Here is a 15,220-nt window from a genome sequence, read left to right on the forward strand (position 1 = left end):
GCTTGCATTTGTTTAACCCCTTGAAAGGTGCCCTCAAAAGGCATACTAAAGAAAAAAAATCCTTGAATACATTAATTCTGCTATTACAGATAGCAAAGAATTTTAAAATAGGGTAGCTAGAGTAAGATAATGTTTATTTTGTTGTCTGTTAAGCTACTCAAGCATTTCCAGGGAAAATTTGTTGATGTGGTATAGGAAGATATTTTCTCTATTCTCTGAACAATAATTTAATTCATGGCTGCCCTTTCACATAGAAGTAACTGCCAACACTTCAGAGGAGTATGTCTCAACAGGCAGCATAACATGTTGATACAGCAGAGGTTTGGGAAGCTAAGCACAGGCATTCAGTTTCTCATAATTTGATAAAGAATGCATAACTCATCAGGGTGAAGTTAACAACATCATCATTATTGATAATATTTCTAATTTGTCCAGCTTGCCACTTAAAAATCTTACAGAGGATATATTCTCTTCTCAGGATTTTGTTATTACTCTCATGCTCAGATAGTGGTACCAAGTCAGCTGTTAAATGTGTGCTCAGTAACACACACATTGCAAGAGCTGAATGCTCCAATATGTTCAAACACAAACACACTCACACTCCATGAAGCAGCAGGAGAAGGATTTCTCACAAAACACAGCAAAACCCTCTTTTAACCTAAGGTGTAAATCTGGCAAACTGTTTATGCTTGTTCTTTTATTTATTGAGAGTGGTCTCACTGAAATCAGGAGGATAAATGGGTCCATAAATCTTTAGCAAAAAATAGCCAAGGAGAGGAAAAGAAACTACACTTTCCTGTCAATTGATTTGCCCAATCCAAGCCACTGTCACCCAAAATGGAAATCAGACCTTCTGACCCCTAATCCAGTGCTACAGCCTTTCTCATTGCTCTCCCACCTAAGACAAGTTACAAACTACAAGGACTTTATCTCCCAAGAATCTCATACAAAATAAAACCAATCTGCAAAGAGTATGATCAGTCTACTTGTAGCACTATATTTTCCTCATCTGAGAATTGTGCTTAACCTGAAACACCTGAATAATCAATATCTTATTGCTTTAACATGTTGGCAATGGGCATTTTCCCAATACCTATTTCCAAACCCTCCTTTATTTTTGTTTGTTTCCTCCTCAACATTTAACCCATTCTGAGAATAGATTAAATTCTTTGTGAAATTTTTCTCTAACCTTCCGGGTTCTGGGAACCCCAACTGAGCCTGGAGCTCCCCCCACCTCATCTACAACCCAAAACTCATATCAACCTCCCAGGACCATCAACCCCTGTCCCCAGCTCAGCTTCACTCACACACCAGGGGGATCCTGGCTTGATTTTAGGCTTGGGATCACTGGGGCTAAGGCTGCCTCACCTACTCCTCCCCTTTGTCCTGGCAGTCTTGTTCCTGTGATAAGGATGGTGGGAGAGACCCTGGCTGCCAAATCCTCCCAGATCCCTCATGGGTCCCCCAACACCCCAGTGCCAAGGAGCTCCCAGACATCATGGCACCTCAACACTGATATTTCAAAAACATAAGAGAAATCTAATACTAGCTTCTAACTGCCTCATGGGTTTATGGATATTTTTAGTTAACAGAGTTAACAGCAAATTCATCAGTAATTGATGGAGCGGCTTTTATGCCTCTACATTACTGCTTCCTTCTGACTCCCACATCCAGCAAGTAGAGAGTGATATCTTCAGAATTCCTAGTCCAATGCTGGAATCAAACTCCCAGAAAACAATCAAACACTTTCTTTGGTCAAATTTGTAGCATTTTTGCTGCATGAAAATACAAAAAATATGGATGCTATAGCATAAGACAAGACCATGGATCCTTCAGCCAGGAATAGGATGTTTCAGCTTTGGGAGGTTATGTTGACTTGAAGAAAACAAGTGGCCATGTGCATGGCAGAGATAATAATATCTGAGTGTTATGTCACCAGATTTTTGCCTGTTTTCCTTTATGAAAAAAAAAAAAAAAAAAAAAAAAATCCTATTTTCCAGAGTAAATGCCTTTATTTTTTCAAAAGATTCCACTTTCTACTGAAGTTCTATATACTTTACAGAAAGAAGGATAGAATAAAATGCTGCAGATGGGCATGCCATGAATTCCAAGAATGGCAGAACCATGACTTCAGTGTAACAATTTACATGTACATCCCATTAGGGAATGGTCTCATTACAAAACTTGTTTACAAATAAAAGTTTTGCATAGGAAAACTCTAAAATACTTCACCACATTTAATCTGTGCTACTTATCACAGAGAACTTTGAATTTCAGTGCAAGTGCCTTGTCAATTAAATTTTCAGTATACTATGTTCAAGTGCCATTACTTTCTCTAAATTCTTTTTTTCTTAAAGATATCTGTAACTCATAAATCAGTTTGAAAACAATTCTTAAAAAAATTCTGATGTTTATTTCTGATGGTTTTGGAGAATGTATAGCAGTACATAGCATCTTTCTATTTCTTGTGATTAAAGATTATTTAGACTTCAGATACAAGTTAATGATGAGCTATTATTTCCATGATCTATGATAAAAATGTCAAAATAAAATTAATTGATGATGTTGTGGTCTGTGAAAATGAAAATACTTTTTAAATTTTAAAATAATAAGATATCATTTCTCACTTCCCAGTTTAGTCCTAAAAGATGGCATTTGCTAGGTAGAATAAGGTTTTCTTTTTTAATTCCAAAAATTTTGTTCTCTTTATCATCAGATTGCCTGAGAGAATTCTACAAATTTGTAGACCTGATCATCCTCCTGCCAGATGTGATTCATTCTGCTTCCTCAGCAACACCACTGACATTGCTTTATACTGGCACTGAGTGTGAATGGGCTTCAGTGCTTTGTTTAATCAAAGACAATTTTATCTTTTTGCTGCATAAAGGATTTTTACAGAAATTAAAGTCTGACACTATGCTCAGTTTAGAGATTTGGGTTTTTCTAGAAAGTGTTGAATAAACCAACAAAGAAATTTTAACCATATCCCCAAAAATAAGCATTTTCCACATAGGAATGAGCTTACAAATACAGCTCATTTTTCAGGATCTGCTAGGGCTCAAATGAGAGAGTTAGTCATCTTTTGCCAAGAATTGAAGTGCAGCACTTTTTTTTTTCATTTGTTTGGGTTTTCTTGGTGCAGTACCAGCTGTATCTAATTTGGGAATGACACAGATAAACAAATTGTCATTATCAATGTACCTGATTATAATTTTTTTGTCTTGTGTTTTAAGTAGCACGTCTGAAACATGCGAGACTGTGATGTATTTTGACAAGGTTAAATTTTAAAAAGTTGAATCTCTTTCTGAACATGTCTTACATTACTTTTTTGTTAGCAGCAATTTGAAATAATTGTATTAATACTCATCTCAAAATTAAAGGGGCAACCTCTTTTGTGGCTAGTGCACTGAACTGATTGGCTCTCAAGAGATCTGAAATAAATTCATGCATAATTTCAAGATATCTGGGGTTTTATGATCAATAAATATGATTATATGAAAAGCTTTCAGTGACAAGCTGATGTTGAGAAGACACTGAAACAGTTCCCTCATGTTGAGGTTTCCAGTAGAAAGAGATATTTTTGCTAATTGTTAATGCTGCCACTGACACTTAAGGAGGCATATGCCTAAGACATCTGCAGTGACAGAGTTTAAGGATCTGTGGAAGGAAGAAAATGAAGCTGTGAAGACTTTGTTGGGTCAAAAAATATTTCTCCTATATACTGCTCTTCCATTCTTAGGCTGGTGTGGTTTTTTAGAGCTTAGGTTCCACTCAGAAAACTGATTCTTAGGCATGAATACACAATCTAACAAGTTTCTCTTGGGTTATTTAATTTTATTGGTGGTAATATGGATGCCACAGACACCCCTCTGCCATTTCAGGGAAGTGGCTGAGCTATATTCTCTGTGCTGTGCTTTGCCCATTTTCCATCTTTAGTGGAATAAAACCCAGGACTGCAGTAAAAGCCCATTTCATTACAGACCATGCCTGGCCTTTTTTCATCATCTCCTGGTGGTGCTAACACAGTTACAAGATTTTTGGAAGGTTCTAGGTTTGGCAAAATAAGGTGACTTCTGTCGATAAAATCTTTTTCTCTGGCATAAATGAAATACCTATAAAATGTCACACTTGCATTGTTTGGAAAAAAAATATTATCCATCAGCACATTATCTATTAGGGATGATCATAATGGGCCTCAAGCTCAGCTGGAGACTCAGTATGCTAACAATAGATATATTTTGACAGGAAAGAGAATAATAAATTGCAGGTCTGTGTGAGCATTATTCAGTAATTCTATAACAGGGGTAAAATAAGGGGTATGTTTCTTTTTGGAAATGAGACTTGTAATGAATCAGACATCTTGACAGAAAGACACTTAGCAAAAATAAATGTAACTGCAACACTTCATTAAAGTAAAAGTATCTTTACTATTAATATACAAATGGTGAAGAGTGACAAATAATTGATATACTTTAAGCCATACTTTCAATGTCTTTCATAAATACAAAACCAGCATCTGCGATATTACTTCTTTTTACAGTATAGAGATATATATATATACACACAGCATTTCATAGGGACATAAGATTCTGAAACAATAAACAAACTAGCTCCAGTGGTAGCTAACTTATCAATATATAATTCAGGTGGCAGATATCGCAAGTGGGCCGTTGACAACGTGTGGAATAACAAAAACAATATATGGTATGCTCATACTGTACACAGCATACAAATATGTACCGACTGCTCATTGTAGCAGGAAAGCCTTTTTTTTCCTCCTTTTAAAACCTTGTCTAAGTAGTTCAAAACTCTTAGTGAGAATTCTACACCATGAGTACTAAAATTATTTTCTGGGGGAATCTGACTCCTCTATGTATTTGTCATTGATTTGTAGAGACTCTGAGGGTTTGTCTTGCCTTCCTCCAACCCTGCATTTTACATCTGAAAAACCCTAGCCTAATTACATGGGGGAGTTAAAGGATGCGGCAGGGTTAATTCCTCCTCTTCTCTGGTTTTGAGCTCTCTCACCACCCTGCCTTTTGGCAGTGCCCTTCAGCAGCCTCCTTTGCTTCAATTGCTCCCCTTTTCCCCTGTCAATGCTGAGGAGAGATGCTCCCATCCCTCTCCTGGCTCACCCTTTGGCACCTGTTCTCCCTGGCAGTCGCTTTCCTGAGCTCTGTCGGCGCTGCATCTGGTCACCTCGCCCGCTCCCGATCTCACCTGTGACTTAAAAGCTGCCAATACAAATTTGGCAATAAATATTTATTTCATTTCTCTGGGCTAAAAAATGGCCAATATTCAAGTTTGAAAGTCAAACATTACGAGGATCTCAATGCCTCTTAAGAGAAAAGATAGACTGGTAAACTGAGAATTCTCAGAACCTGATCCAAAGCCAAATTTGTAAGGCTTATTTTGGCTCAGGTCCAAGTAAATTGATATAAGAACACATATGAGCAGTGGAAATACTGAAGATCACTTAAAAATACAAAACTGCTGTCAAGTGGACAGGGTACTTCAGAAACTCGAATAAATCTGGAAAAGGGCTGAAGATTTTTTTAAAAGGCTTATTTAACCATGGTAGCTGTTCATCTATCAGAAAGATTATCTGAAACTAAACAAGGAGATTAAAGAAAGATCATTATTTACTTAGAATGTTTTCATCTTCACCTAAAAAAGTATTGCAACCATAGTGAGTTATTTAAAGAGATGTTTCATTTCTGGACATATAGTAATGTATGAGATTAAACTGTCATTGGATATTCTATCACTATTCAGTGAAAACTCCTGATAGAGAAACCTCTTCTATCCAAAATGTCAGTAGGAATCTGGCAGGACATTTGTGTTCCATTTACACCTGTTAATTTGATTCACAAAAATAACTCGATCAGTGGAGGACATGCAGAGCCTCGCTGAGATGGATGAATAAAATCCAGCTCCTGCTGGAATCAGTTTGTGTCTTAAATCCCAGAGGCCTGGGTTGAGACCTGGATTCCACTGTGACTTTGTGTAGCGGTCTTAGCACCCCTCCATAGATCAAAGAGGTCTTGAGCTTTCTCAATATGTGGTCTTTTTGGAGGTCCTTTAATCAGGAGTGAATATCCAACAGACACAATTATTCTACAAAGATGTTACTTCCTACAACATCTTACATAGCAATGATGAGGAAGCAAATGAGTGCAAAATGAACATTCTCTCCAGTTTATCTCCAGAGGTAAAATGCTGGGAAGATGCTCCATATCATCTTTCTGATTTGAGGAAAAATTTTAATGTTTTAGGTCTAAGCAGTTAAATAGAACTAAGGAGACTTTCTATCTGACTCTTGAACTTGAGAAATTGGTCAAAACACCCCTTCACATCCACTACATTCTCCATCTATTTGAAACTTTTCAGCAGTAAGACACTCACCATGACCCTCATTGGAATCGTGATCTCAAAAGAGTTTTACAAATTTTGTGTTTCAAATATTTATGTTACTTGAAAGTAATACCTTCAGTTTGATTTAGATGAATATTTGAGAATATTTGAGCAGAAAATTATGTGACAGTAAAGCTTTCAATTATTTTTAAACAGGCTTTGTAGACAAATTATTGAAGATTTCTCTTTAATAAAGCAGAGTGGCATGCTATCAAAAGGCACAAATACATTTCCATTATCTGGTCTAGGAAACAGAAAAAATGGCATGATGATTATACTACAGTTTGATGATTGGCACTTAAATAAATAATCAAACTAATTACCATCATGAAAAGAAAGCCACTTTTTTTTGGATGAACATTGATGCAGAGGCTGAAGACAGCAGCTGGGATTCACTGCACCAGGGACTGATGTCAAACAGCCTTTGTAGATGATGGCCACGGTGTAACTACGTTGTAGATATCTATGAAGAGATAGAAAGTAGGCCCAGTCCTGCAAGGTCTCTCATGAAAGTATATCCATCTTCCCACTCTCATCCACCCCACTAATGTCAGGGTGGTGCCATACAAGGGGTGGGTTCAACTACACAAAATTTCTTGCAAGACTGAGGCCTGAATAAATTAATCTTTGTCACATTAGGCATTAGCATCACCAGAATAGCAAATATTTCTGCAACCACAAAAAAACCTTATAAGTCAAAAAAGGCAAATAAACAAACAAAACCAGGAAAAACCTCTCCAGGGTACGTTTGATTACTAAATTGTAAAATATTAATTATAAAATTTGTTATTATTGTGGTAAATCAGAACTCAAGTCCACTAAAAACCAAAAAAAAATAACAAGGAGCTTTAAGTAGTTTTACTTAATTGTACTCCATTTTTTTAAAGAGATTGTCACTGCCACATTTTGTTCAGTACTAATTTCAATGGCTCCCTCCCACCTTGGTCCCTGGAGTATGTTAGTGTAACAATTCAGATTACTTTTACAAATAGTTATATTTTGTCAACTCTTCTGACATTTCATACTAACACTTAAAATTACTTTTAGACAGTAAAAGTGACATTTATACAGATACCTGTTTTTGTTTGTTTTGTTTTTGTTTTTTTTTTTAATCTAGAATAGGAAAAGAAAATAAACAAATGTTGTTATTCCAGTTCTACATATATCTTACAAATTACTATTCGCAAATTATTTCCTCATTTGGAAATATTTGGAACTATTTTGAAATATCAGTGTTTTCAGCATTCTTTCATAGTGAGAGTTTGGTTTTCTCCTGCACAGCACAGAGTTAAAGCACAAGAGATAACCTATTAATCCACACACCAAAAAGGTGTGCTTGGACAGTCCATCAGAAATTTGAGCTGTTTTATTCTCAGCCCTCACACAGATCAACTGCCAAGAGGCATAACAGCAAGAAGAAATTAAATACTCCTGGAAACAGCTTTTGATTTGTAATGCCGTATAGTGGGAAATGCTTTTGCTTCCAATATTGAAATAATACTGCAATATATTTTGCTTGTAAAGAGTAGCACAGGTGAATTAGTAATAAATGTGCTGACAAGACCTCTTAAATCTTCTAATCCCTTCTCACTGTAATTAGGGGCCATACCAGGAAAAAGAAAAAAAAACAACAAAAACTAAAAAAACCCCCGAAATAAACCAGTAAAATAGAACTGTTAGGCCACGTTTTTTTCGGATTTTCTTTGTGCAAATTCAACTAAGAAGTACTAAAATTTGAAATGCATCTGCAGCCTAGACACTGTTAGTTCTGCTACATTGTATAGGCACCTTCTTGTGGAAATGATCAGGTTAGCTTCAGAAAAAACACCATTTGTGTAGAGAAGATTGAATGGAACCATCCAAATTTGTCACAGCAGGTGGAAGAGGAAACTATGTCTACCATCTTCATCCTCATCTTGTAAAAATATTGTGTGAGAGGATTTTTCAAGCCACACCAACCACATAATTCTCAGCTGCTGGAGTTGTCCAGGTTCCTTCATTGCATTTTGATAGAAGAAGAAAGCCCAGCTGCAAATACATACCTTCTGGAAAGACTATAAATCCATACAGATAAATGAGACAACTGTTCTCCTAATTATCAGTTTAGATATAATTTCTAATAATTTCTAATCTGGTTAGAAATTATCAGAAATCTGATAATTTCAAGCAGCTATTTGGTAGTACTGCCTGCCCAGTATGTGGGAGCAATATTGAGAGTTCATAAAGTCTGTTGTTCCTTCACCCAGAATTAGTGCCTCAGCATTTAGAGATACTTCTTTTCAGCAGTTTTCAGTTGTTATCTTCCATGACTTTCATCCCATATTGTTATCCCCTCTTACCCATTTTTTTTCACTTTGGTACTGATTTTGTGGGAACTTGGCCTCCTATCCTAGCCACACCAGCAGTATGCCTCTGTCCTCAACTCCTTGGTTCATTTTAGGTATTTCTCAAAGTGAGTAAAAGTTACAAAAAACTCATTAAATAACTCAGTTTTGAAAAATAAGAAAGATCTAAGAATTAAATACAAATATATTCTCCTCAGCTCCTTCAAATGCACTTAAACTTGGGTTAACAAGAAGGATATTATGATATTTTCCTCAAATTTAAGGAGATCCTTTTACATTTCACTTTCAGTTTTACTACACAAAAGTAAAAAAGTACAAAGACTTCAAATATGATGAAAATTCAGATATAACATGGAGAAAACACAATTTGATGAGTAATACTTTAAACCTCATGCATGACTTAGATGGGGAAAATTCACAACTGACTCTACTGGTTACTCCTGACAAGTAGAATTTTCCAGACTAGTTTTCCATATAGTTTATCTACTTCTTTCAAAGCAAGGCTTTGAAGAGTTTTATAAGTGTGGATACACTATGCTGGAATGGAAACAAACTATATTGCTCCAGTTAGTGACACCACTAAATCAATGATTAATTCATATGAATGAATTTCAGATCAAATAAATCAGTCAAATTTTCTGGTTGGGAACGTTGATCAGAATAATCAAAAGGAATATCTTAAAGAAAGCTTAACATGAAAAAAAATGTATTTGGATGAATATAAGATTGCATTAGTTAATAATTTAAAATTGTTCCAAACTGCTTAGACAAAGTCGCCTTTCCATCTGTTCTCACATTGTACTTAAGACAAAGGGTATGAAATCATAAAGGGAAAAGTCCTGATTCAAAAAGGCCAAGTTTCATATTTTTTATACTGATTTGGGGAGAAAATGTATTTACTTCACTAAACTACAGTTTTGTCCCTCAGCTGAATGGTTTGAACTAAGACAAAAATGAATACCCTGTATGTATAAATATGTTGGGACAAATACCAAAGTGATGATTATGATTAAAAACCAGTTTGCTTTTTACACCTTGGCTGCATTTTAGTTTACATGTAACTTTCAATACTTTCATACAGAAAACCTGAAGCATTGAAAATCCTGGAGCCTTTCAGAGTCACACTCTTGTAGTTAGGATGAGGCCAATAGACTGTTGTGAAATATTTAGCCAATTTTATTTGAGTTTGTATATTGTGAGTACTAGTTTAAAAAATAAATAAATATTGAAGAACAGGGGAAACGGCAGTGGGACCTGGCTCTGTGGTGAAGAGTTTTGGGTTTTTTTGATTGCCTCAAGTGATAATGGCAGCTGGAATGACTATTGAATGTCAGGCAGAGCTAAGGTCTTAAACATTATACTGAGACTGGTTTAGTTGTATTTTTGTTTTTTTTAAAGACAACCTAAAATTTAATTTTATTATAATGGAAATAAATACATTATCATATGGCACTTTATGTATGTAGCTTGCACTGTAAGATCTGGAGAGGCCTGATATGTTGTTTGTGGTTAGGGGTGCTTTAGACTTTTTCTTCTAAGTAGACACACTTTTTTGTATAATAAATTATAGTTCTTATTCTGCAGATTTTTCAAATTTATAGCATGGGACTTGGTGTCAGCAAAAATACATACTAAAACCATTAACAACAACAAAAAAAATATAGAAAAGAACTGTAGACAGGAACTGTTTCATCGTATGTACACATGTACTAACTATTCCAAACTTAAGTTTCCCAAGAAATTAAGGTCAGCTGTAAAGTTTTGGTCACAGGATTACTTCAATCCAAATGCATTATCCAGACACCTGTAGTTTATCTTATTATGCTTTGCTATCATCTTCTTTTGACTGGATGATGTCATTAGCAACTTTGATTTCTATGGTTTCTGGATTTAAAGCTTCTTTGCCATTTTCCTCCTTTAGTGGCAGCTTCCTATCAGAAAAAAAAAAAAAGAGGAATCATGGTAACACAAAAATAAAACAATCTGTAATTTAAGTCTATAACATATATATGGTTCATATAGGTCACAATGTGGAACAATAGTTGTTTTTTTTAAGTAATAAATTGTTGTTTTATTATGAGCACTGAGGTTTTCTGTTTTTAAAGCAATTCATATTAACTCTATCCTTTTCTATAAAGCCACAAAAAACACATGATAAGAACATCAGTGCTGCTCAAAATGCAGTTCTTCAATAAGAGAGAAAAGCCAAATTACTTGACCCAAGACAGTAAAGAGGTATGTGTTGCCTAGGATACTGTGAAACACTTACAGTCAAGCTTTTTTGCCTGACTTTTAAATCTCGATTAAATTCTTTTTAATGCTTTTCCTAAATGTAAATTCAACTGTATACCAAAGAACACAGCTATTATTGGAGATTATGCCAAGACATAGGTAAAGAATTTCTTATGGTGCAGGAGGTAATAGAAGGTATCATTAGAAAATTCTACAGTTTAATTTTCATGGATCACACAATGTAGCATCATTAATTACCCACAGCTCTTTTAAGACTTAGTGAAAACTCTGAGGATTTGGCAAAAGAGTCCCCACCCTCTTGAATGTGATCTCATTGAAAAAGGTCTTGAAAATCATTGATTCCGTTCTGCCAGTAATTAGCTGTCGAAAAATATAGATGTCAAAAAGATGTATGGTTTACTGAGATGTTCCTGTAATAATGTCTCCTGGGCATAATAGCTCTTAATCATGATTCCAGTTTGGCTTTGCTTTCTGGTTTTTTTTTTACTAGGGAATAGTATGCATATGCCTTTTTTATTCATAATAGTTGTTAAATGTTTCAGTAAATTTCTGCTTTGCTTGATTTGATGTCCCAAAGAGCAATACACTGTTCAAAACCTGTCTGAGGAATCTTGCAGGAATGTGTTATTACAAGGCAGTGTTTAATAACAGAAAATAAAGCAAAACAATACCTGAATTCCCAGTCTTATGAATTTTAAGTTGTCTGAAATGAACTAAGAAAGATTCTGTTTTTCCAGAAGTTAAACAATGAGCACAACATGTATCTGAGAGAAATCAAAGATTAACTTGCTCTACTACAGTGAAATACATGGGATATATCATCAGATGTCTGGCTCTGAGCACAGAGGGAGGTATCTACTAATTGTCTGTTTCTCATGGCAAACCCAAAAGAAACAGATTTCAGCCCACAGCAAGATGCCTGAAAAAATGGAAACAACAGAATCAACATAAATCTATTTTTAACAGAAGGTAAAACACTGGGGTAGAGGAAGGGCAGCTCATGAGATGCATTTTTGGTAGGCAGGCATGTGTGTCAAAGATCTGATTAGGCAAAACATTAAAACAAGTACTAAAAAACTCCCAGAACTTAATTTAATGTAGTTTTTTAAAAAACCAAGTGATTTCTCAAATGATGATGCCAGAAACAAGGAAATACTTAGTCAAAGTCAAAACTAGGGAATTGACAAAATGTATTGTGTGGAAATTTAAAGAAATTGGTTTAAGTGGATTAAGACCATGTTACAAAATACTTGAAATAGGAAGATTTGCTAAAATGCTGTTGAAGGATATTGGACATTATTGAAATCCATGCTCATGCAAACAGTGAGATAAAATTAGCCTTGCTTTTACATGCAAGCAGAGAACAAAAACTCAACAAAAACTATACACAAGTAAAAAAGGTTTATGCATCAAAACTTCCTCATCACAAAGTCCATGCACCATTCTTAAACCTTGTTGTATTTTAAACTTGTGGATTTGAAGGTTGTTTTAATAGGGTGTGAGTGATGAATGCAAGTTAGCATTAGACATTTTTCTTTTTCCTTATGACAACATTTTTGCTATTTTGGAATTTTTGTTTCCATTTGATTTAAATACATATTCAATCTCTATTAATATATTAAATAATTTTCCTCTTTCAATTAACTAATTCAAGTGTAAGTGTTCTAATTATACCAATTCTTCTACATCAAATTTTTCTTTACATATATCTATTAGAAAGAATTTTATATTTTTCAGCTGAGCAGACTAATCCTTTCAAATGTTTATTCATTTTAATAAAAAGATTAAAAAAAAATCCAACAAAAAATGCTACAAAAAGTTCTCTTACTTTAATCAGATGTTGGCTGCTATCAATTATTAATAATATTGACTTCTCTAGCACTGCATGTGGCCTAACATCAACAATCTGCTGATACCCATACAAAACTTTAGCTTAAATATTTCCTTTCTTACTTTATAGAAAAATGACTCAATTTTGATACTGGAATTCAACCAACTTCATTAATACTAAGAAAAAAAATCAACCAATATTAGAAACATATTAATTTCAGTCTAGGAATATAATTATTGTACCACATTGTATGTGGTATTTTATTAATATTACAAAAGTGCGATATCCAATGCACAGCTTAAACTGATTTCCTGCCAGCATGATTAAAACTTGTAAAGTGCTTTGAGCTAATCCGTCATACATGGATTCCAAGTATGGTTTTGACAAGGATCATCTGAGATAAGGTTCAAAATAGTTTGCCATATAATATACCAAGCAATATAATAAAGAATATTGTTGTAAGAAGAAGTAATCTCTTTACTAACTAGTTCCCACAACTCAACTTCTTAAATTGCATTTGAAGTTCTGAGTGTAATTTTCTATTATACAACATAATTCAATAATTGTTAAAAATATTTTATCCAATTTAACCTCAAGGCTTATGTTCTATACCTTTAAGACAGCCAGAATTAGTTATAATGAGCCCCACTTTGTTTCACTGCCTCCCAGAAATGTCCTTGAAATTTTCTTTCCTGCAAGCTAAGCTCTGCCCTCCAAGATCCCTTCTGGTCATCCTCACCCTGCCCAGCATGTGTCTGACTGTTGTTGACAATGTATTTTTGTGTTATTCACACTGAGAGACTGACTCCTCCTCTACTGCATCTTCCCTTTGTGCATCTCCCTCCTACTTTATATTGCTTCTCTGTTTCATTGGGTGTGACCTGTGGCTGAGTCAAAGTTCTTTCCATATTCCCCTGGTATCAATGGTCCTTCAGGTGTCCCCATTGCACCATCTCTTTTCACCTTTAGTTTCCCAAGTAACACTGTCCCAAATCTTTAGCTGACATCTGTACAGCTATGCTTTGGACTGCTGACACCTTTTGCCATTGGTTATGAGGGAAGAAATTACCAAGAAGGAAGCTGTCATCATTATTAATATCTCTTAGCCGTCCTGTTTCTCCAAGAACACAATGCCCATCAAATACTTACCAGTTCCTGGGAGTTATTTTTTCAGGGGGTTTTGTTGGTTATTTTTTTGCTTTGTTTCCTGTCATGAGAGTGGGGACTGATTCTTTCCCCTTCCCCTAAGATAACAAAATATTTTTGATTTTAACTTTCTCATATTTCACTACTGTCAGCTGATCTAATGATTGTGACGAGTAGAAAGAAGTGTACTAGATCTTTCATGGTATCATGTTTCCTGCAAGATGCTTCTAATTTTCAAGCTCTAGTGCTAAAAATAGTCTTGAATCATGAACAAGCATGGGCCTGGTGCTTTACCCACTAACATATCCAAGGCTTGCTGGACTTGTACAATGTTTACAACTACATTCCCCTGACTCTTTAGATAACTGTGGGCTTTCCACTGTGCCCCTGATTATAAATTCTAATATGAAAAGCAAACATATCAGTAGTCATTCAACATATTGCACAATTATTTAATTAACAAATTCAAACTCTTTGTGCACAGCTTTTTCAAAGAACTACACAGCTTAACGTGCAGCTACTTAACTCCCTATTTACTTAAAATATCAATGACAGCTGGTAGCAAACCTTTATTTTTATAATTAAAGGTCCTGGCTCTTACAGTTTTACATAATGACAAAAAATGAAATTTCTTCATATTTGCAGAAAAGAAAAAGGCTGTTTTGTAAGAACACCCTCTCCTTTTAAGAAATGATGATTTCATCAAATTATCAACAGGTGAATTTCTGTATTTACTACATAATCATCTTCATAAATTTGTTGCCTTGAAGATGTCATGAGATAGGAGATTTTCCCAACACATGGAAATTGTTGGGCTCAAAGCAAAGAAAACTAAGACGTTTCTTCAGTAATTTCATCCCTGGGCACAAGGATGGTGCCATTATTCAGAAGGCAGCCAGAGCCTGTGAGCATGACTGCAAACTTCTGTGGTTTCAGGGTTGCAGGGACAGGAAGGGGGGATGAGGAAACGGAGCAGAGGTTGCCCTTCAGCATGAGTAATCCAATTATACTGTGTGGACTTAAATACCCAATTAAATTCTCATTTACATGTATCAAAGCAGGAGGGGGCCACTCCAGTGAGGAGCTGGGTTTCTGGAGCACAGTATCCTTGTGCCCCATCTTCAGGATGTGTGTGAAGATGCATGTGAGATTTAATTTAAAGTCATTTGTGAGAGGTAGGGAATTGTTCCCACAGGATAATTAATAATTTCTGGCTAGGTGGTAAAGACAA

General features: G+C 35.2%; 1 protein-coding gene across 1 annotated transcript in view; it reads right to left on the reverse strand.

Moving 5' to 3' along the window:
• Positions 1-4,407: 4,407 nt before the first annotated feature.
• NCAM2 (neural cell adhesion molecule 2) overlaps positions 4,408-15,220 on the reverse strand; it is a 272,886-nt gene continuing 262,073 nt past the window's right edge. Inside the window, exon 18 of the mRNA XM_064410866.1 lies at positions 4,408-10,690. Within this exon, the coding sequence (XP_064266936.1) occupies positions 10,579-10,690 (112 nt within the window). The 3' untranslated portion in view covers positions 4,408-10,578. The remainder of the gene's footprint in view (positions 10,691-15,220) is intronic.

Source organism: Passer domesticus, chromosome 2, assembly GCF_036417665.1.
Source record: "Passer domesticus isolate bPasDom1 chromosome 2, bPasDom1.hap1, whole genome shotgun sequence".
NCBI classification, from domain to species: Eukaryota; Metazoa; Chordata; class Aves; order Passeriformes; family Passeridae; genus Passer; species Passer domesticus.